Source organism: Eurypyga helias, unplaced genomic scaffold (genome assembly GCF_000690775.1).
Source record: "Eurypyga helias isolate BGI_N326 unplaced genomic scaffold, ASM69077v1 scaffold14541, whole genome shotgun sequence".
NCBI classification, from domain to species: domain Eukaryota; kingdom Metazoa; phylum Chordata; class Aves; order Eurypygiformes; family Eurypygidae; genus Eurypyga; species Eurypyga helias.
The window spans coordinates 20,319-42,152 of record NW_010232906.1 but is presented as its reverse complement, the minus strand read 5'-3'; the positions used below and the strand labels follow the sequence as shown (position 1 = coordinate 42,152).

The window sequence follows — 21,834 nt, the reverse complement described above, 5'->3', positions numbered from 1 at the left end:
TTAGCAAGTCCACCCTGGCTGTGGTGTTTTCCTTTAGACTACTAGCCTTGTTCTGCTGGGGCAGATGGGAAAAGACTGCAGGTGGCTTTTGCTTTTTTAGCCATCTTAAACCAAAAACTCAGAGATGTAGATGCTACGAAAACAGGATGTCAGCTTTTGTCAGAAAAGATCACAAGAGGTTTGAGGGTGGGTTTTTTTTTTTATTTTAGCTGCCTCTCTCTCTCTTTCTCTCATGTTCTTACTCCCTCCCTCCCTAGCACCCTCCTCCCACCTCCTAATTCCTGTCAGCACTCAGCGCACAGTCAGGGGAAGAGTGGAGGAGATGGCTGTGGCTGAGACACAGCTGTACGCAAAGGTGTCCAACAAGAACCGGCGCAAAAGCACCTCCGTACTCATCGAGTCGCTCCTTGCCAAAGGATTCCCAGCTCATATTGCGTGAGTAATGTGTTCGGCTGCCTTTGCACAGTGAGAGGTATTTAAGATATGTGAGGTATTTCTCATAAGATCCTGAGAGCAGGCAGCTTGCTTTTTTCATCAAGAGAGTGTGCTGCTTTCTGGGACTGATATCCCTATGCAGGGATCAGACCTGTCTTGCTTTGAATTTCTTGTAGACCAGTGTGTATTACTCACATTGCAAAAAAAACCCCCAAAACCCAAACCTACTCTGCATCCGTTATTATAAATACTGTATATACCTGAAGACACACATCCCTCCACATCTTCAGGTTGAGAGGCTTCACAGGTTTTCTCTTGGGTTATATCCCCTTTCATTTTTTTCTGCTTATCACTGTTATTATAAGGGAGTTAAATGTGGATGTAACTTCTATCCAAAGTTTTTTCCAGGTCTCATAAAGATCTCCTGCTGGGTTTTGTCACTGGAAACTGTTTTTTAAAGAGTAAGCTTTCCTTAACAAGATGCCACATAAGTCTGTCAATTTTCCTGTCTTGAATCAGGCTCTTGTTCCAAAAGCATGTCCTACTTGGAAAGTGTCATAGTAAAAGAAGAGGCACTATTCTTGGCAACCCCAGTGGATGAGAGATTAACTGGCAGCAGCTAACCAAGTTAATAAAAAAAGAAACATGATGGTCACTCCTCCCCCAAACATTGCTCTGGTCAGACAGGGAGGTTTTCGGGAGGATTTTCCAGCTTCTGATGGGCAAGTATGGACACTTTGGTTCAAACTGTTCAAAAAATAAATCTTTTTATTTAAATGTTAAAGAACCCTTCATAAAATATTTTAGAAAGGAGAGCAATGTCTCTCCCTTTTGACTGAAAATTAAACAAGTTGAAAAGACTCCATTCTTTAGTTGCGTTTTTAGGAACAGCTGGGTTTAGCAGATCAACTTTAGACATGATGGGCACAGCTTACAAGGAAACTGTGGGTCCCTTGTTCCCAGTTATGCCCAGTGGAATTTCAGCTGCGCAGTTGAAAACATGGTTCATAATTTCTCAAGTAGTACATTGTTTGGTCACCCCAAAGTAATGGCTAGTTCTTGATTTTTTGATTCACCACAGAGAGGGTGGTGAAGCACTGGAACAGGTTGCCCAGAGAAGCTGTGGATGCCCCATCCCTGGAAGTGTTCAAGGCCAGGCTGGATGAGGCTTTGAGCAGCCTGGTCTAGTGGAAGGTGTCCCTGCCCATGGCAGTGGGGTTGGAACTAGTTGGTCTGTAAGACCCCTTCCAACCCAAACCATTCTGTGATTCTATGATTTTTTTGTCCTGTACGTGGTGTTCTTCGAATCCCCTTTGAAACACTTTATGCTGTTATTGAGGTGTATTTGGTCAAAGTAAGGTCAAAATCAAGAAGCAGTGGCAGAAGTACTATGTGAATTGACATAAAGTGACAGAATGCCCAGAAGTACTTTATTTTTTAGTTTATTTGCTTTTATTGAACTAAGACCTTCAAAATCTTGATTGTGTTTTTCTAAAACCTTTTAGCTGTCTCTGTGGTTCCTGGATTGAACTGTATATTAAAGTTCTGAAAAGTTGTTCTTCTGATATGCCCTGGCCTGAGAGAAACAAGGCTGGGTGGAAATATTACAAAATCTTTCATAATGTAGAACCAGCATGCCAAGGCGACATTTCCCCAAAGAACAGAAACCAAATCTGTGAGGATCAAGCCTAGCATCGGGTGAACAAAATGGGCCTCCCCTGGTGTCAGCAGTTTCTGCTTTAGGGAAAAGCCAGTTTATTCTCGCTGTAAAGATGCTGTTTTTAATACAGATTTTTCAGTCATTTATTCCTACACTCCGAGAGAAAGTGGTACATGCAGAATTTATTCTATGCATTGTCTTTCAATATCTTCACTGCTCAGCTTGGAATCGCTTTGAGGTGTAATGAGTGGTTGACAAAATCTGGCATCATTAGCTGAGTTGCGTCTGTCACTGATGTTTCTGACAAAATCTGGCATCATTAGCTGAGCAGCGTCAGGCACTGATGTTTCAACAGGATACTGTATGGGGAGAAGGACAAAACCACGGGTTGTTCATGTTTTATGTGATGGAGGAGGAGGGGGAGCCAGCAGAGGCATGGAAAGAAAATGTTCAATATTCAGTCACGGAGGACACAGGCTAGTTTTAGACCAGCTAGCTCATGGTTTTGCATTGATTTGGCCATGGTAGTTGATTTACTAGAAGAAAGATAGAAGGTAAAGCATGAATGGAAAGACGCACGTTAAACCCCATCCATGTTGAGCCCCATTAAAGAACCAGGCAGGGTTGCACATGCAAACAAGTACATGTAAATGTTTTTAACAAGCCCATGTGTAGTTTTTGCACTAGAGTCAAGAAAGAAGGCTAGGAGGAAGCAATAATGATGAACCTGAGTTCTGCTGCTTACTGCACTCATTGCACTGCTGGTGAGTGCTCAGGTGTAACAGCGATGGACTGAGGATAAAACTGTGAGGAGACTAAATCAATCAATGCCCTCAGGACCCAGGGGCCAGAAAGGACAGCTCCAAGAGAGAAGGAAAGAGATGAGCAGATGCCAAATAATTTTGACAGGTTTTCCTCCATGTCCACTGTCTCTACTTCACCTTCATGTTTCTTCTGAGAAGTCTGTAAGTGGGTTACAGGGCTGGAAATGGGGTACAGGTGCTACTTAAACACTGGAATCCTTCACTCATCCCCTAGCATTTAGTCACAAAGACATATTCGTGTGAAGCACATAGCTGGCATTTTGAAACCCCAGTGAGAAAAGGAAATGTGAATCAAATCCGAACCCAAAGAATGACAGTTGCATTAACAGAGAAAAGTGTGAGATATTGTCCATCATCTTGGACTGAACTGGTGGCTTAGATCTGGCTCTCAGCTGACCTATGGGAGATCCTCAATCCTGATTTTCGACCCCCAATATAAGTATGTTTTGCTTTGTTTATACGTATGGGCTTGGGCCTGGCATCATGAACTACAACATTATCCTATGAACCGAGCAAACCCTGCTCTTACGGCGCATGGATGGATTGTTTACCCAGCCCTAAGGAAATCCATACAGTCAGTAGGGCTGCTAAGGAAACACTGCCAGAACACAAAGGAGGACATCCTGTGGGGACGACAGGTTACCAATCTTCAAGGAACTAAAGGTTTGCATTGGAAAAAAATGTCTGGAGAGCTTCAAGAACATTAACATTTGCCAGGAATAATCTAGTTGTTAAAGGTCCTGTGTGTGATGGAAAATAGACTTGGTGACCATAGCATGTCCATTCTTCAATTTCTAGGAGTTTTGTTTCTGTTACTCTGACAAATCCATTTTGGGTTTTTTCTAGGCAAAAAGCCTTGGCTGCTACCGGACAAAAGACAGTAGAAGATGCTGCAAAATGGTAAGTAACCGTGATTTATTTCTAAGGGGTGCTTTTGCATTAAACCTGGCTAAAAATCCTCGTTCATGTGCTGGTTTTGTTATTGAATTTGAAGTTAGCTGCCATAAAAAACCCCTGCATCTGACTTCTTTGTTTTTCATTTTAGTTCACGCAGAGGAAGAAATAATTGTGTTTGTACTTACTCTGAGAAGTGAGGTTATTTGCAGGAGGCCCAGGATAAATCAGAAAAGCTGGGGAGGAAAGGACAGTCTTGGGCAGAAGCAACTACTTTTACCGCACTCATGTTAACCAATTCATGGGACCGGCTGCTCTGGACAGACACTTCTCAGTTTTAAGCCTCCTGCTTATTTATGGCCATGGCCGCTGCGGTCTGCTCACTGCTTCTGCGAGGGGTTCCTGGGCTCTGAGCCAGGACTGTGGGCACGCACCAGGGCATGACCGGGAAAGGCTTTTGGAGGCACCTGTGGGGTAGAGGGCTTCCCTGCCTTGCCACAGTGCACACACCTGCTGTGCACGCGTGGGCAATGGGCACAGGGCCCGTGGGTGGAACCTGGGCTCTATGTCCCAAAGGAAAGGAGGAAGGAAACTGTGAAAATATCGGCAAACCCACAGTTGCAGTTACAAACACGTGCCGAAACACGTGGGGTTAAACGGCCATGGCTGAAGGCAAACAGCCCATCTTCTTCCCTTGAGAAAGGCACATTATAAAATAAGCTGAGAGGTGGATGGTCAGATGGTGGTATCATTAGTCAAAATCACCTGTTAGTCTTCATCCCTACAAAATTTTTTCCTCTGTACTAAGACTCTCATAGTGCACTCACATGTTATTCTTGATTTTTTTGCTTTAATTCACCTTCAAATTAAATCCAGTCTTTCATCACACTTTCTTCTTTTTTGTTGTTCTTTGTTCTTTTGTTGTTGTTGTTGATGGTTTGATTGCTTTTTTCTTCTTTCTCTCTCTTTTTTTTTTTTTTTTTTGGTGAAAAGCCAGAGGACACATTTGAGAATGACATGTTCTTCTTACACAATTTTTTTTGTCAGGGATGCTACTACACTTTCTAACACTCACTCCCATCCCACAGCTGTGAAGCCAAACACAGAGCATGTGAAGAACAAGGTGAAGGATATCATCACATGGGATATGAGTTTCTGATCTTTACTTGTGCATGTGGTGAGGCACTGGAACAGGTTGCCCAGAGAAGCTGTGGATGCCCCATCCCTGGAAGTGTTCAAGGCCAGGCTGGATGAGGCTTTGAGCAACCTGGTCTAGTGGAAGGTGTCCCTCTCCATTGCAGGGGGGTTGGAACTAGATGGTCTTTAAGGTCCCTTCCAACCCAAACCATTCTGTGATTCTATGATTTTATGATTTGTCTTGTTTGCTTTTATTAGGGTTGAGTAAAAAGTCTGGCTCATTTTCAGTGTTTTTTTTTAATCTTCAGTTAGTTTTCATTTTGACATTCTTCAACATTTTCTACCCATTTCCTCTTTTTCCTCCTCCAGTCTTCTGTTTCCTGTCATGAAAAAGGGGTAGAAAAAAAACCTAAAAAAAAATCTTTTTTGTTGTCTTTCATTTTCAGACATTGAAAGAAGTCAAGATATATAATAAAATGTAAAGTACACAAAAAATAAGCCGAAAAAAAAACCCTTTCTGCATTAGTTAGTATTAGTTAGTTAGTTTATTTTAGCTTTTCATTTCTAAGAAAATAACAACCTTGTATTTCCTTTTTCTGGTCTCTACTATGGATGTCTTCAACCACAGGAAACAAGAGTAACCGGTGCACACACTTACTGTCTGTGATACGCCCTTGATTTCAGGTTGCACTCCCATTGCAACGATCCCTCTTTGGAGGACCCCATCCCTCAGGAGTATGCTCTTTACTTGTGTCCCACCGGCCGTTTGCATAACCACCTGCAAGAGTTTTGGAAGGAGAGCAAGCGCCAGTGTGGGAAAAACAGAGCCCATGAGATTTTTCCACACATCACTCTCTGCGATTTCTTCACGGTAAGGTGCAAAAGACATGCAAGGGTCAGATATCAACTACTGGTGAAACTGGGCCACCTGCCATTGTCTCAACACCAGAACTTCTCCTTGGAGGCCAAGCTGACATGACACAGATCCAGGCGTGCTGGCTTAATAGATGAGTGTTCAGCCCTTGCATAGGCACAGGGAGCTTTTTTCCCCACCTCCCAGTTTAGCTACCCACCTTCAGCCTCGGCATACCTAAAAATTGGATGCTGGGGCCAGTGGGATGCTTCGGGGTAGCTAATTGACATGTGTCTAGCATCCATCTAGAGCAACCCTGTGCAGTCCAGGCTGCACATGGACTTGGCAGCAGGAAGCATTGCCCCCACATGCAGCTACCAGCAGGCTTCGGAGTCTGTGCCCATTGCTGCATTGATCTAGGATGTTAAACCTTCCCAGCCAGAGCAGCAGTGACAGAGCTATCATAGGATGTAGACAGCTTTGGTACGAAGCCTGTGGGAATCTCAGGGAAAGCCCTGTCTTCCTCAGAGAGCCCCAGCCAGAAGGTCATTACTATGGCAGCATGTCCCAGCCTTTACCCTTTCTGTTGAAGATGGGATGTTGGGAAATAAAGGGAAGCAGAATGCACAAGGATGAAATGAGCAAGGGGAGCCAGCCTGGAGTCCAGCAGTCACTGTCAATAATTTAACATGGAAGTAGGCTGCTGACCTAGGGTCCTGGTGAGCTGTTTCCTGGTTCTAGAGATGCTGCTGACCTCCTAGGTGGCCTTCTGAATGTTGGGTAACCCTCTAGAGAACTTTCCCAGCAGAGCTGCTTCTCCTGCCTAGCTGAATGTTCCAGTATCAGCAAAGACCAGCAAAGAGTCACTGGTCTGGAAAAATTCTGGAGTCACCTGGAATCCAGTTTTTGCCTGTTGATGGTGCAGCACACGGCCATCAGCTGCAGCTGAGATGTGCTGAAACAGACATGAGCTAGAGCAGCTGGAGAAAAAATGTTCTATTAATCATGCTTTTATGCTAAACCATGCCACTAAGTATAGGCCGTGAAAATAAGAGTATTTTGTTGGAAAATATTGAATGGTACCCTGTGGCCATTAATCACAATTATAGAGAACAAAAATCATTAATTAATAATGAGTGTCATGCTCTTCAAGGGTGTCAAGTTTAAAGGCCTGTCCCTAGAAGAGACAACTGAACTGCAATACTCACCTCACGCATCTCAGCCCTGTTTCAGGTAGCGTATTTCTAGGGATAATTGCACCCTCCAGTGCTGTCCTCTGCTCCTTGGCTGTCAGCAAGAGCTGACCTGGGTGCCCCACAGGCAGAAAGTGAGACTTACTGACCTTCTCCCGACCTGGTCCTCTCCCATTTCCTGATTCCCAACATCTTTACAGCTCCCGGACTTGTTGGCCCCAGAGGAGCCTGCTGCAGGGCACCTGCCTGTGTGCCGGATCCCACCCTCCCCTGTCCCCCCACAGCACAGTCGGACTTGTGCCCCCTCAATGCATCCCTCCTCTCTGTGGCCTGAGAAATGCTTGAGAGAGAAAGACAGTCTAAGCAGGAGGAGCTCCTTTCTTCAGTTCTGCTCGTCCCCTTCAGCAGCTTGACCCAGTGTAAAGGCTGAACGGAGCAAATAGCTCTGTGGGGGAGAAAGTCAGTGCGAAAGTGGAGCACCATTAATGTTCCTGTGCTGGAGGGCACAGATTCCTTCTTTGTCTCTTCACTTCTTAAACTGCTTAATTGCCACTTTTTTTGTGGAAGCATGTCTGTGTACAATCCTTTAATTTCCTGTGATTAGAGCATTACGGATCACAATGACAAAGATGCCTTATAAATTTTTTGCTGTGTATATTGCACAGCACCTGAGTTCTTGAAGTTTTAGCAGGAGTAATTTCGTCTAAGGACTGTAGGATAACAATAACACAAATTCTTACTTAGAATTTAAGAGGGAAACCACAATCCCTGCCTCATTTCAGCCAGGTTATTGCACACCTGTCAGATGGCAGATCTTTTGGCTCTTTCCTACCCAGGCTAGATACACCTCCTGGCAGAGGGCTCCATCTCCTGTTATAGCACCAGGATACTGTGCTGATCAAACTGCCCAATATTACTGATCTTAATACCAGGAATTTCGGGCAAGTTCATAGGTGTGTTTTGTTTCTCAGAAAGTCTGATGCCCGCACTGTTTTCTGGTACTACTGTGTAACACAGGCTGTGATTGTGGCTGTTAAGCTGGTGGGTGAAGCCTGCTCCTCCTCTGTTTTCTTTCAGTGTGAAGACCAGAAAGTGGAATTACTGTATGATGCCTTAAAACGAGTCGGTGACAGCTTTTCAAAGTGCTTTCCACCATCCATTTCCCTATCACTACATTCGTCCACCAGCTACCTTGGCTTCTTCGTTGATGACAGCCATGCAAATATCCTCAAAGAATTTGCTCTGGCATTCTCGTCCGAGGCTTCAGCCCTGGCAGGTAGGACCACATGAGAGGGAAAACAGTGGGTCGTAGGCATGGCACTGAAAACGTCTCCTTGTCCCCAGGGAAGCTTAGCTGATGGGTTGCTGCCAGCAAGCACCCTTTCCTCCTGCAGATTTGAAAACAACATGGCTAGGGGAGCAGGTTTTAGGTTTTGAAGACACAGTGCTTTTGTCTAGAAGCTGAAATGGTTGGCTGTGTAACTTGGTAGGCCACTGATTGGGATATCCAAGATGGTCAGAGTTCTAATACTCCCTATTCCCAGACCTCTGTCCTCACAGTGCTATGGCTCAACATGACAGACTGACTGCATACATGAGAAATAGGTCCTAATCCCCACTCCAGTAACATCCAAGGGAAACTACATCACTAGTGGAGACTGAAGGGACACAGCACCAGCATAGCTTCACCTGGGAGAAAGGAGTTCAGTACATCTCAGACTGCAAGAGGAATTCAAGCCCTGTTCATTTTTTTTTTTCTCTCAGCTGAAGCCAGGGGGGCAAATCCAGTCCAGATTTGTGAATTTTCTTGGCGTGATGAAAACCATGATATTCTGCAAAACCATTATTCAGCAAAACTATGATCTACTCTACTGCTAATTACAATGATATTTCCTGAATCATGCCAAGCATGTAGGATAAAACAAGAAGACGGCCTTTAAATTACCTTTGCTTCTATGTTGTGACACGATTATCTCATCCTTAGATTGCCATGTGAAGCCCTGCTTAAAGCAGCTCCACCTTACCTTGGCTCACAAGTTTTATCCTCACCATCAGAAGACTTTGGAACAATTGGCCAAATGCATTAACCCCGAGGAGACCTGCCAGTGGGTAGCTGCTCTCTACTCACGGGACATGCGTTTTGTGCATTACCAGGTACTGTCATCAGATTTATTTCGTTCCCTAAGCCCACCATCAGACTCTTAGCTACAGTCAGCTGGCCTATTTTTGTAATGTAGAAGATCAGTGTATGCACAGAACAATGTTTCAAAAAGCATGGTTGTTTCAAGTACCTCTTTGGGTCAAAAAACTGTACTCATGAATCAGTAGAAGACACCTTTATGGTAAACTGCTGGACCTGCATGTCAGCAAGGTCTAATTCTAAACTCCAGCAGAAAAAACTAATCTTACCGAGGCATGAGAAAATTAAAAAGACAGGAGATGATGGTCCTTGAGTATTTGTTAGGATTTGTCAGATCACAACTCTGCAGTAAAATCTCAGTCAGCAAAATTAGTTTTCTTGAATGTTCCAGCTATGGTGAAAACTACACAGATTAAATATCAGTGAGCAGGGCACAGGTATCACTGATGATTTTTTGCTTGACAGACTCAGTTAGAAACAGTCAGCATTTTTTCAGTTCTCATTTCCAAATTCAAGTTATGGAACGATCAACATTTTTTAGTCAGATCAATTTATCGCTTTATCACAAGTCCCATGTGGGATTCTGGTCACACTGGAGCGAGCTGCAGGTAATCACAAAAATAGATGATAACACTACTGCTGTGTTTGCTTTCAAATAAGTCTGTACTAGTTACAGGAAAAAAAGTATTGTGATGAAAACCAAGCGCCTATATTTACACATACTGCAAATGCGGTAGCGTCTTCCTTTTTCTTTGCCAAAGTACCATTAGAGAGCACGTTGCAGAGTGGAAAATAGTACCGGTCGCTGTGTCCAGCGTAGAGCTGACCAAGGATCCCCTGAACTGCTGTGGCACATGCAGCAGCGGGCTCCGGGCAGCAGCCTGACCCTGCTGCGTGCTCCCCCCAGACGCTGAAGGCCCTCTTCCAGTACAAGCCCCAGAACATTGACGAGCTCATGATCAATACTGGGGACTTCATCTACGTCAACCCGACGCAGCAGTCCGACGTGAGCGAAGGCTGGGTGATAGGAACCTCTCATCGCACCGGCTGCAGGGGGTTTCTTCCTGAAAACTATACCGAGAGAGCCGACGAGTCGGACACGTGGGTTAAACACAGGTAGGTTGTGGTCCTCTCTGCAGGTGTTGGGGTTTTCATGGGTGTTTCTTCCTTTACGTCAGTCGTTCTTCCATCTGGGGAGCCATGGCAGCATTTCTCCTTGCCGTGAGCAGCCAGGTGGAAGCTAGAGGTGGCATGGGCAGAGGAGAAGGGGTCCTGGGGGTCCAGGTGGGATGCCAAGACTTCTGAAAGAGACGAGACAGGACACACACACCTCCATAGTTCATTAATTCAGCTGTTCAAGGAATGACCCCAGATCACTCTTGAACAACCTGAACATCCTAATGAATTTTAAAAGACCACGTTCTGTCAGGCAGGCTGAGCCTTCAGCCTGGCTCATCACTTTCTTCTTCTTCTTTTTTTTTTTCTTTTTTTTCTCCTCTTTTTTTTTTTTTTTTTTCTTTTTTTTCTCCTCTTTTTTTTTTTTTTTTTTCTCTTATTTCAAGAGCTTGCAAAGTTAACTTGAAACCACACACAGGTTACTCTACTACTTTGAGCCTCCCCCTTGTCTTGTTGATTCACCCCGTATCAGCAGGCATCTGTCTGGCTTCCTGCATTTTGCTCTGCAGCTGACAGCACAGCTGATGCTACTTGTAGATTAGAGCTGATTTTAATAAGCAGGGAGTTGTAGGTGCACTTCTTGCTGAGTCCTCAGAAACGAGGCAACCAGGTAGTGTTTCCTGCCAGAAGGTTGCACTTCAGCAGAGCTACACCCAGTATATGTCATCAGTTCATAATATTTTAACCTCTTTTTTACTGGGCATATTCCAAATCGAGAAAAAAGTGATAAAGTGGATTGCAACTGTGCAAAGAATGCTGAATGGAACGTGAATCCTCACTGAAAAATTCTGTATCCTGTAGACAAAATTATGACTTAAAAATCCCTTCTGTTTTGTGACTGCCTTTATATTTGTGTGTGTGTGTTGCTTCTGCTTTTTCTACAGGGAATATGTTTTTGTAACGGCTCCAAGACTCTTCACCCAAACTGAAAATGAACCTAATGTAAAGCTGAATGGAGAAGTCAGGAATCCTAGTATGTCACAGAGCATAACCAATGTACTTTCTCTCCAGGTAACTGTTTTTTCCTTTTCTTATCTCGTGCAGATATGTTATTAATTAAAAGCATGTAGTAAATTTAATAGTACCTTCATTTTTCTCCCTCATGTTTTCATGTTTTAATGTAATGCACATATATACATGCACACACACACTCATACTGTATGGTATGTAAATACAGGTAAATATTTTGTAACATATATGATGTATATTACTCTTGCTTTCTTTTATAAAACATGTTTTGTTCTTGTCATAATAGCACAACATAAGAGTTCTCTGCTTAAGTTTCTCTGTGCCCAGCCTTACTGGGCAAGCTGTGCAGAGGTACGGCAACAGGTCTGACGAGTGAGACACAGATGCCACTTGCCCTGACTTTCATATGGGCTCATAGCAGAGTAACTAAGGCAGAATTAGGCTCATTGTTCACTGTCACTTTTGTGTCATGGTTCTATGGTGGTTTATGTGGTCCCAGATATTAGCACATTAAAATGTTTCATCTTCTTTTGTATTATTAGATGCCTAGCTAATACAAATAACTGCATAGAACCACAGCAAGAGAACAACTAGCTGGGAAGGTTAACAGCACTGATAAGGTTAAGTTTTTGCCTCCATTTCAAAATCAACATGTATCAATTTCTTCCCAGGTTTTCTACTGGCCTTCTGATAGGAAGAGTAAAATAAATAAGGACTCTAGGTTTTTTTTTTACCTGCAGCACATTTGCGCCTGCACTGCATTTTTGGCTCTGTCTGGGATGCCAAGGCGGTCCTTTCTGGCACACTGACATGCTGCAGAAACCTCTCTCGGCTTGCTAGCCCCATGGCATCCCTTCTTGCTCTGCGGGGCGATAACCCTGGGTTCATTTGTGTTCACAACAGAGAAACTTGAGGGAACCTCCATGCTGGGGTGACCCAGGACACCATGTGTACAACAGTAAGACAAACTTCTGCATCAGCCCCATGTCCTTCCACTGGCTCTTGATTGCTCTTGGCCTCCCTTATCTAGTTTGTATCTGTGGCAGAGCCACTGCTTGGTCTGAGGAACACGTTTTGCAGATATGCACGTCTCCAGCCTAGAGTTTCCCCAGCCTCTGGGTCCTCTCAACCAGAAGAGCAAAACCACAAAACCTTGGTTTTAAACTCCAACCTTGTGGTGGTTGATTTGTGTTTCATGGCAGAAATGCAATAAGGTTTAGCAGAATACATGAATATAAATCTCGTACCACTTCTTAAGAATTCCCTTCTCTGCTGCTGAAGATACACATCGCTAACCTCAGTGCTGCGGCCGTAATGCTGCGATGGGTTACTGCTGAAAAAGTTCTAAAGCCTTTGACCTGTTCCTCTGTATCTTCTCATCTGATTTAACGTGCATTGTATACTAATCCCAAACTACTTAGAACTTATTTGTAATTTCATGCAGTCTGAGGAAAAAATAGCCTCAGGAGATCCAGGGTTACTGTTGATTTGATCACACAGTTATGAAAAGTGTAAAAGTGTTTTCATTGAGAAAATGATGACTTTAGTGTTAATCCTGGTGTGGAAAAGATCATTACCACTTAAATCTTAGCTAGTTTCCCTCTTGCTTATATGAACTGTATGATATATATTAAAATTATAATTTTTTTCCCACACTGGAATTAAAAGATCTGTTATCAGAACTACCTTTCACTAGTCTAAACAGAGAGTTAAAACCTAATCTGTTAGGTCCATGAACGTCAGGGATCTCTTTCACTTGACTTCAGTGGAGAGCCAGTCAGCCTTACTATTGTCCTAAAGATAAGCGTCGATTATAGCAGCTCCTTTCTCTCCCTCTCTGTGCTTGCTATAAACCTCCCAGGACAGGTCTGCCATTCCTTCCTCCACCAGGCAGCATCCAGCAATCCAGACTTTTCAGGCAGGTTATATACAATACCGTAACGAAACCCCCCTTCTACACAGCTGTCTCAGAATGCCGCCCTGCGAATATTGTCCTAAAGATAAGCGTCGATTATAGCAGCTCCTTTCTCTCCCTCTCTGTGCTTGCTATAAACCTCCCAGGACAGGTCTGCCATTCCTTCCTCCACCAGGCAGCATCCAGCAATCCAGACTTTTCAGGCAGGTTATATACAATACCGTAACGAAACCCCCCTTCTACACAGCTGTCTCAGAATGCCGCCCTGCGAAGAGGCGTGCTGGTGATGAGCCACGGGGGAAGAACAGGGCTTTGATCAGGTCTTTGGCAAATCTTGGCTTCAACAGTGCTTGACTGCAAATGGTGAGTACGATAATAGAAGGATCTTAGCAAATCCAAATCAGCCAAAACCAACTAACCTCTTTTACCCAGTAATGGGTAAATCTGAATCTCTTTTACCCAGTAATGGGTAAAAGAGATTCAGTCTCCTACATGTAAATGTAAAAACTGACACAAAAGAGTGAGTGACATTGAGGGTCAGGTACAGCACTGCTTTGACCTGAATGTAACCAGTATTTCTTAATGTCCTAAAGTCCCTCAGGTTTATGTGGGATAAACTCCGCAAAACAAGCGAAGCTCTTGTGGTACTGACAGGCGTGTGTCTCACTGACAGATGTATGAAACACAAGATCTCTACTGCTTGTTACACGGGGTGGTGGTTGTCAAAGCCCTCCACCTTTCTGCACTTGAGTCAGAATCACGGTCTGTGGATCAGAGTTGCAGTATGTCTCTAGTAAAACCTGGGGAAGAAGAGCAAGGGCAAACCATGGTGGACATGAGATGTCAGCACTGCCCTAAATTAAAATCTGAATTTCTGGGCCCACTCTCTCAAGTATGTTTTGAAGTGAAGAAAACTGACCCAGAACCCATATGTGTGAGGAAGAAGGAGGGAACAAGACGGTGTGAATTCAGGAGGGAGAACTTTATGCTGAAAGTGACCTTTGTTGTGCTGGAGATCTCCTGCATTAAGTGTGTGAAATTCACACTAGATAATGTGAGTGGTACCTTCTGACCACATAATCAATTCATTGTTTTCATTTTTCTTCAGCAGAAATTATTTTTTTTGTCTTTTTGACAATGGTAAAATAGTAGTGATATGAAGCAGATTTTTGTTTCATTTGAGCTCCACAAAGCCAACTTTTCACTATTTCCTGTCCCCTCTCCCTTCCCCTCCATTTGCTCCTTCAGAGCTTGCAAAAGAGGTGGTATTTTACTGGGACAGGTGATTTCCCAAACCAGTGTTGCCACCTTAAAAAGTGATCTCTTTAAGGTAATAGCAGTCACTGATTTTTTTTCATCAGTGAGACACTGACTACGTCAGTAGTATTAAAATAATCCTGTAGGCATCTGAGTTCAGGCGCTGCCCTGTGATCCCCCAAACTACTTAGTTATTAGCAGTCTCCTTGGCATGGTCTTGGCAGCTCCTCCTTGCCCACGTGGTTTCCAGGAAAGGTCTGGGGAGAGCACAGGCCACAGTTAGTCCCGAATGGACAGATACCATGCGTGTTTGAGGTGGAGGGATGAGAGATGAGGTCCTTGGGCAGATGCCCTGCTTCATCCCTTGCCCTCATGGCCAGAAAACAGGCCTTGACCTGTTTCATTTGCCAGTTGAGGTGTCGCTCTGGGATGAGTTTTCAGAACCAGGGTAACAAAGCACTGAACAGGCTGCCCAGAGAGGTGTTGGAGTCTCCTTCCCTGGAGACTTCCAAAAGCCACCTGGACTTGTTCCTGTGTGTTCTATTCTAGGTGATCCTGCTCTGGCAGGGGGTTGGACTAGATGATCTCTAGAGGTCACTTCCAACCTCTTCCACTCTGTGAATCTGTGAACCAGTTACCCAAACATCCAGATGGTTGGATGTCGTTTTAATGAAGCCCTTATAATGAAATGTCACCTATACATTCAGCTGCTGCCTCCCTTACGCCATAGCAAAATATCACACCTCGTTTCAGGAAAATACTACAGAGCAGATCTGAACTTCCCTTCCACCCTGCCGAAGCGGAAAGACGGTGTGAAACATTTTGAATATGATCCTCCTTTATCTTGCTGTGGTATTTTCCAGTCAAGACTTACAGGTAAGCTGTGTAATAGCCTACTGCAAATGCAAGGGTTTGGGAAGCAAGGCTTTCACGGTCTGCAAAAGCTCATGCTGGCTTTGCAGTAGAAAAATCTCCTAGCAGCACTCATTGTGGTAACACTTCTCCGTGGGCAACCGCTGCAAGAACTTCTTAAACAGTAAAATAGAGAGCAGGGCTGGTTGCTCATTTTTGAGACCCGTTCTGCCAGTTCCTGTCAAAGAAAGTTAAAAGAAAGAAGATGCAATGCTACCTCTACGGGGCTGCGTGTCTGCAAGAGACTAATGTCCGCTGCAGTTGTCACTGAGTGGGCAGTGAGGAGTGAAGGGGCTGGCTGGAAGAAGCAGCTTCATCACCTCATCACAGGTACCTGATTGTGGTATGGGTTGCCCTGGGTCAATTCTCTCACCAGATGGAGTTATTTCTGCTCCCTGACCAAGCACGCCTGACTGTGACAACACAAGGCTGGTGCAAATTCTTGTCTCTGATTCAGATATACGGAAGCAGCCAAATGCCTGACTGCTGTTTGCAGATTTGGAGTGAATTTCTGCAATTATCTTTCCAACACAAATTTTAAACTTGCTGTTGCCACCAGAGTAAGCTTTTTAGTGATCTTAGTCAGCCGATTGCATGAAAAATATTAATAGAAAGGGACTGTCACTCTATCCCATGTCAAATGAAAATTCTCTGTGCTGTTTTTTGAAAAGAATTTGGCAGTAGTTTCTCATCTGTTATGATTTGTGGGAGACTGACCCACTTTGCTGTTCCCATCCAGGGGAGGCTCTGCTGGAGCAGGAGGTGCCAGTCGGCTGCGTGTACTCATCACCCGCACTCCGCTGCATACAGACAGCACAACACGTACTGCAGGGTAAGGCAGCAAAACTGGCCAGCTGCTTTTGCCAGGCTGAAAATGCCTTCGTCAAACTCCTGTGAAGTCTCTGAGATGAGCAATTAAGAAGATGTATGACTTCGTGGTGGTTTGCTGTTGTATTTAAGCAGGGAAGACAAGGTGGTTCTGTCTTGCTGGTAATAATAGGCAGTCATAAACCTGCTGCCATGTATATGGTCTGGGGAGTAGGATCCTGTTAATTCTAGCCCTCACTAGTTAAAATGGAATCTAATGCTATTTGAAACAGAGGTGTTTCACATCAGGTTGAATTCAACATGAGTAGCTGCTCATCATTTCACCGCTGCCACCTCCTCCAGAAAATATTCTGAGCCAAAAAGCACTTGCACTGCTCTGAAATACATATATGTGAATCAGGGAAGACAGTTTTCTGCCTAAAGCATTTGCTTTTGCAAGCTAAACTATTTTAATGCCTTTATACTGCAGAACCTCTTTCCTTCTTCTCCCCCCTTGCTCTCCCTCTCTTCTTTTTTCCTTTCCTGTCCCCTCTGACATGTCTGTCAGAGGTTCACAGTTCATTACCAGGTTTACATCAGAATTACGATAGGAGTGCATTTCTTCTGAGAACTAGTGCCACTCAGTAACCTCTCTTGAGAATAATCAACAAAATAATGTCTTTTGACAAGAGAATTCAATTTCTAACAGTGTAGGACAATTTATTTTCCCACTGAGAACCACAATGTTATATAAAAATGATGAAAACATTTCTGGTCTAGAGTTTATTCAGATTGCAACATTACTGAGGTCTTTTCTTCTATCCTCTCATGTACCTTGCAAGTCATCACAAGAGAGCTCCAGAAATAATAAGAATGTAGGAATTTGTAGTGCCTAACATTAGGCAGACAAGAATATAATGTTGGCTTTGTTTAATCAACATGATCCCTCATTCGACACTTTTTCATTCATTAAAACATTACGGTGAACAGAGTAGAACGCACAGCACAAATATAACACTTTGCATGGACCTTTCTCTTCTTAATAAATATTTCTTCTTGCAGGGCTTAAATTAGACCAAAAAGTCAAAATCAGGGTGGAACCAGGACTGTTTGAATGGACCAAGTGGGAAGCAAGCACAGCAGTTCCTAACTTCATGACTCTGACAGAACTGGCAGAGGCCTCTTACAGAATAGACCCAAGTTACAGGTAATGGCTCCATATCTAGCTGTTGAAAGATGCTTTGGGGTTTTATCCCCTGTGGTATCTCTTCATCTTTTTGCTTGTCATAAGCCATTGTGAACACTGTAAAAAAATTGAATGATCAGTTCCCAAAATATGATATGTGGTCAGCTGTCTTGTGCCAAGGGCCAACTTTGCTGGTCTGGCACAGAGACACACGTAGCACACGGGTGCACCTGGCATATGCACAGACTTCTGATTCTTGTGTATGGCACCAGCCCTGCTTTCTTGTTGCCTTCAGATCACAGAATCACAGAATGGTTGGGGTTGGAAGGGACCTTAAAGACCATCTAGTTCCAACCCCCCTGCCATGGGCAGGGACACCTTCCACTAGACCAGGTTGCTCAAAGCCTCATCCAGCCTGGCCTTGAAGACATCCAGGGATGGGGCATCCACAGCTTCTCTGGGTATCTGCCAGCTGAGGCCCATAGTTTGTCATGCCCAAGGATGGCTGCATTTAGGCTTTAATGTCAGGTACCAGGAGTTTTGTTCTTACCTTTGGCTCAAGTGAAGCACACTAGAAACATGAAGAATAACCTGTTGGGTAAATAACCTGTTGGTTTTCAGCAGCGAAGAAATGTGATTTTAGAACAGGTTAGTAAGCCCTTTTTTTAGGGTCTGCAGGGCAACATCGGCAGGTCTGTCCCGCGGCCGAGTGTGAGCCCAGGCTGGGAGGTGGCAGGGAGCACAGGTTCATGTGCCTGTTTGTGTTACTGAAGCAACTTCTACAAGAGGAAGGGAAAGTGGAGAACCACCCCTGTGCACCACAGGGCAAAGCCATGCAGGGTCTGGGGAGAGAGAGGTGAGCCCAACATGAGCCAGCTGTCCTGATTTTAGGGGCAGGCAGGATAATGTTTCACTACAATAGATGTTTGTGCCAAATTTGGTTGGGGAAGGAGGTTGTTATGGTCTGAGTTGCTCAAAGATTAATACTGTGCTCAGCAAGGACTTTTTGGGGCACTCACAAGGAGGGGAAGGGGGTTGTTGATGCCTTTTCTGAGCGCTTGTAAACCACAGCAGGGCAGGAAATGATAAACCTCCAATTCAATCTAGCTCCCCATCTTGCTCACAAACCAGGCTGCTCTGTGTTTGCAGTCCACAGCCAGATCCAGGAAATTACTCAGCTGATAAAAGTGAGTGTATCTGGGGTTTCCTACATACACAAGAAAGGGGAAAAGGAAACTTCTCATGTCATAATGCATTTCTTACAGCCGAGCAAGTGTCATCATTTGAAATTGCATGAAAGAATAAAATCCTTCATTTTCTTGGGTCATGGTGCTTTCTGGTGTGTGTTACCATGGATAGACTGTTTCCTTTTTTTTTTTTTTCGCAATACAGAATCATTTGCCTCAGACTTCCATATAGAAAAAGGTGCAAATGCAGAGCAGTGGGAAGTTCAGAGGGGAAGCTCTGATGCAGAGCTAGCTTCAGGGTTCAGATCCCTTTCAGGTTCAGGCAAAAATAGTGTCTGAGCACATACGATGCCAGTTTCTTCTTGTCACATGCAGGGTTCAAAATCCTCAGGTCCCCGTGTATGGTTTTACCATATTCACCCACTGCAAATAACAACCTTCAACTAGGTAAAGTCCCTGATCATTCCTTGTCAGTGGTGGACCTGACACAAATTCTCCTGCTTCCAGTTCCCTTAAGAGACAACAGGAGTGGTGCTGAAAGTTTTGCTGCCCATGCATTGTGTGCTGAGATGAAATCACCTTGAGGTTCACTGAACTCAGCTGTAGACAGCTACAAGCTGGGTGCCTAAGCCGTGACGGTTAGCCAAGAGCCTTCTTGTTGGTAGAAAGGGGACTCCCAAGACAGTGATTTTCCATCTTAGAGAGCCTATGTCAAACACTTCAGAGGGCAATTTATGCTATCTTAAGGGGCTTACTTGGCTCCATTGATCTAGCCAGACATGTGTTCTAGGCAGCTAAGGGTGGCTGACATTGTCTGCCTCTCTCTCCTCTTGCGTTCTGACAGAAGCAGAGGGGTGGCAGATGCTCCCTGTTCCAAAGCAGCAGTGATTTTCCATCTTAGAGAGCCTATGTCAAACACTTCAGAGGGCAATTTATGCTATCTTAAGGGGCTTACTTGGCTCCATTGATCTAGCCAGACATGTGTTCTAGGCAGCTAAGGGTGGCTGACATTGTCTGCCTCTCTCTCCTCTTGCGTTCTGACAGAAGCAGAGGGGTGGCAGATGCTCCCTGTTCCAAAGCAGGATAAACTCTTCCTTTGCTGTTCCTTCCTGCTGATAAAGACTGCCAGTCACAGTATAAGCCACTTATTTCTTTCCTCTTTGCATGGAGGACACACCCTTCCTTTCCTCTCCACAACAACCTTTTTCATACTGTAATCACATCGTTCTTTAGCGTTTCCTCCAGGCTGAACTCTCTCCATCCTCCCTCGTGGGCTGTGCTTTCTGGGCCCCTGTTCACTGCTCCCCTCTGGATTTACTCTTGTTGGTCCTCATCTCATTTGCGCTGCAGCACTCACAGCTGGACACAGCAGTCCCACCGAGCCCTTAGCCTGGGCTGAGCACTCCTGTTGCTATTTAGCCTGAAAACTGCTTGGGCCAGTGCTGGGGATGCTCAGTTCTGCTGCAGGATGGCTGGTTAATAACAGGGTTAGTACTCAAAGGGCTCAGGTGCCAACAGGACAACACTTTAAAAAACTGAAATTACACCCCTGGAAAAAGGCAGACTAATTATGAGTACCCCAATATAGAGTTGTCCAACCTAGCCATGATTAATATTAGCTATGATTAACGATCCAGCATGAGCTTTTCACACAGTTTTACCACCTATTTTCTACTTCTGCCTTTTGTGCCAGCATAATGCACAGAGGACTCACCTGTGAAAGTACACTGTGATACCATACCTTACTACAATATAATTATCTAATCTCACTCCTGCCTATTCACTGAATAAAGAGACAAACAAATTGGGGTGAGGGGGAAAGTTTTTTGTAGAAAAAAATTAACACCCTTTATGGTATCACAACACACAGCTAACAATATTTGCCAGCCATAGCAGTGAACACCTCCCCTTCCCAGAGAAGACAGATTAAGAGACTTATATGAAAAACAAACAAAAAATGGAACTGCTCAGATACTTAGGGGCGGTGCATTGTGAATAATGTCCTTGGAAACACTTTTTTTTTTAACTCTAGGAGTGAAAGTCTTTACTACCCATTTGTCCAGCTATGCAGATATGTCTTGTTTGTTGTTGGTTTTGGTTTGCTTCGCTTATTAACACCGAGGTGCCAAATCTTGAAAGCATTCACATCATCAGTGCCTCGCTTTGGTCTGAACTCAGTCAGGATTGCTAGAGCTGGGCTGCCCTGCAAGTCTGCAGTCCATTCCAGGGCAGTGACCTTTGCCAGCAGAACTGCTCAAAGCACAAGCTTTGCTTAGGCATGAATGCTGCTTTAAATAATCTCCACTGCAAACTACAAATTTTATTAAAGTGTGGGTTTCCCTGCATCTGGTGCTTTATGAGCTATGGGGTTTAGCCATAAGATTTAATAGAAATTACTGGGGGGGGAAGCTAATGTTTCATGCAAGCTGAGGTAGCAGTATGTCAACCAAGTCAGTAGATAAACCTATATCCTTTTAACAGAGTGCCTTTTCTCTGATGTAGTCATTCAGTAGTGCTGACCATCTCCCCATATTCATCTAGATTAACATATCTTTGTGACTTTATTGACAGAGGTCACTTGCCACTCTCTTCTCTGGTGCCATCAGAAAGTTATGAAGAATACATAAGAAGAAGCTCTGCGGCTATAAAACAGATCACCACTGCCTGCCCCAGCAAAGGTAAAGGTTTCAATCTTTATTCTGACAGACACTTTCAGTAACAGGAAGAGGCAAAAATTTGCCAACAGGAGCACATTTGACATGAGTTGCTGATATTGCAGAGAGCTTAGGGTAGACTTTTAGTCCTTGTCCTGGGCTACACGGACTCAAAACATATGAAATTTACTAGACAGAAATGAAAAAGCAAAAGTAAACAGAAGAGAATAGAGTACTAATTGCAAGAGTATACTCTTTGCTTGGTCTTTCTACATCAGGATGTAGCTCAGCCTCCTTTTGGGAGAAGGGTTTTTTTCCTCTTTTCCTAGAAAATGCTTTCTCTCATTAGCTGGGATGCCTAGAATATACCTGAGTTTTTCTGACCAACACGATAGACCTCGCCACATTATCGGGGAGGTCTGCAAAGATGAACAGCCCCAAAAGAGCCTCATACCCATCTGCTGACAAGTAACCTGAAAATACTGCAACTCCTTTACTAGTTTTCTTTGCTTTCTCTGATGTATCAGGCGTCATCCTCATTGTGGGCCATGGCTCTTCCTTGGCATCTTTCACACGACCTCTGATAGGGCTCCCTGCCAGAGACAGCAATGACTTTGCCCAGGTGGTACGAAAGG

At 44.2% G+C, this 21,834-nt stretch overlaps 1 protein-coding gene across 1 annotated transcript in view; it reads left to right on the top strand.

Annotated features, from left to right (window-relative positions):
• The first annotated feature begins 322 nt into the window (after positions 1–322).
• Positions 323–21,834, top strand: part of UBASH3A (ubiquitin associated and SH3 domain containing A) — a 22,527-nt gene continuing 1,015 nt past the window's right edge. Inside the window, 14 exon segments of the mRNA XM_010161555.1 lie at positions 323–435; positions 3,766–3,819; positions 5,635–5,821; positions 8,074–8,272; positions 8,981–9,150; positions 10,044–10,252; positions 11,197–11,323; positions 13,453–13,509; positions 13,511–13,559; positions 15,207–15,329; positions 16,105–16,197; positions 17,235–17,379; positions 21,117–21,223; positions 21,727–21,831. Coding sequence (XP_010159857.1) covers positions 323–435; positions 3,766–3,819; positions 5,635–5,821; positions 8,074–8,272; positions 8,981–9,150; positions 10,044–10,252; positions 11,197–11,323; positions 13,453–13,509; positions 13,511–13,559; positions 15,207–15,329; positions 16,105–16,197; positions 17,235–17,379; positions 21,117–21,223; positions 21,727–21,831 — 1,738 coding nt within the window.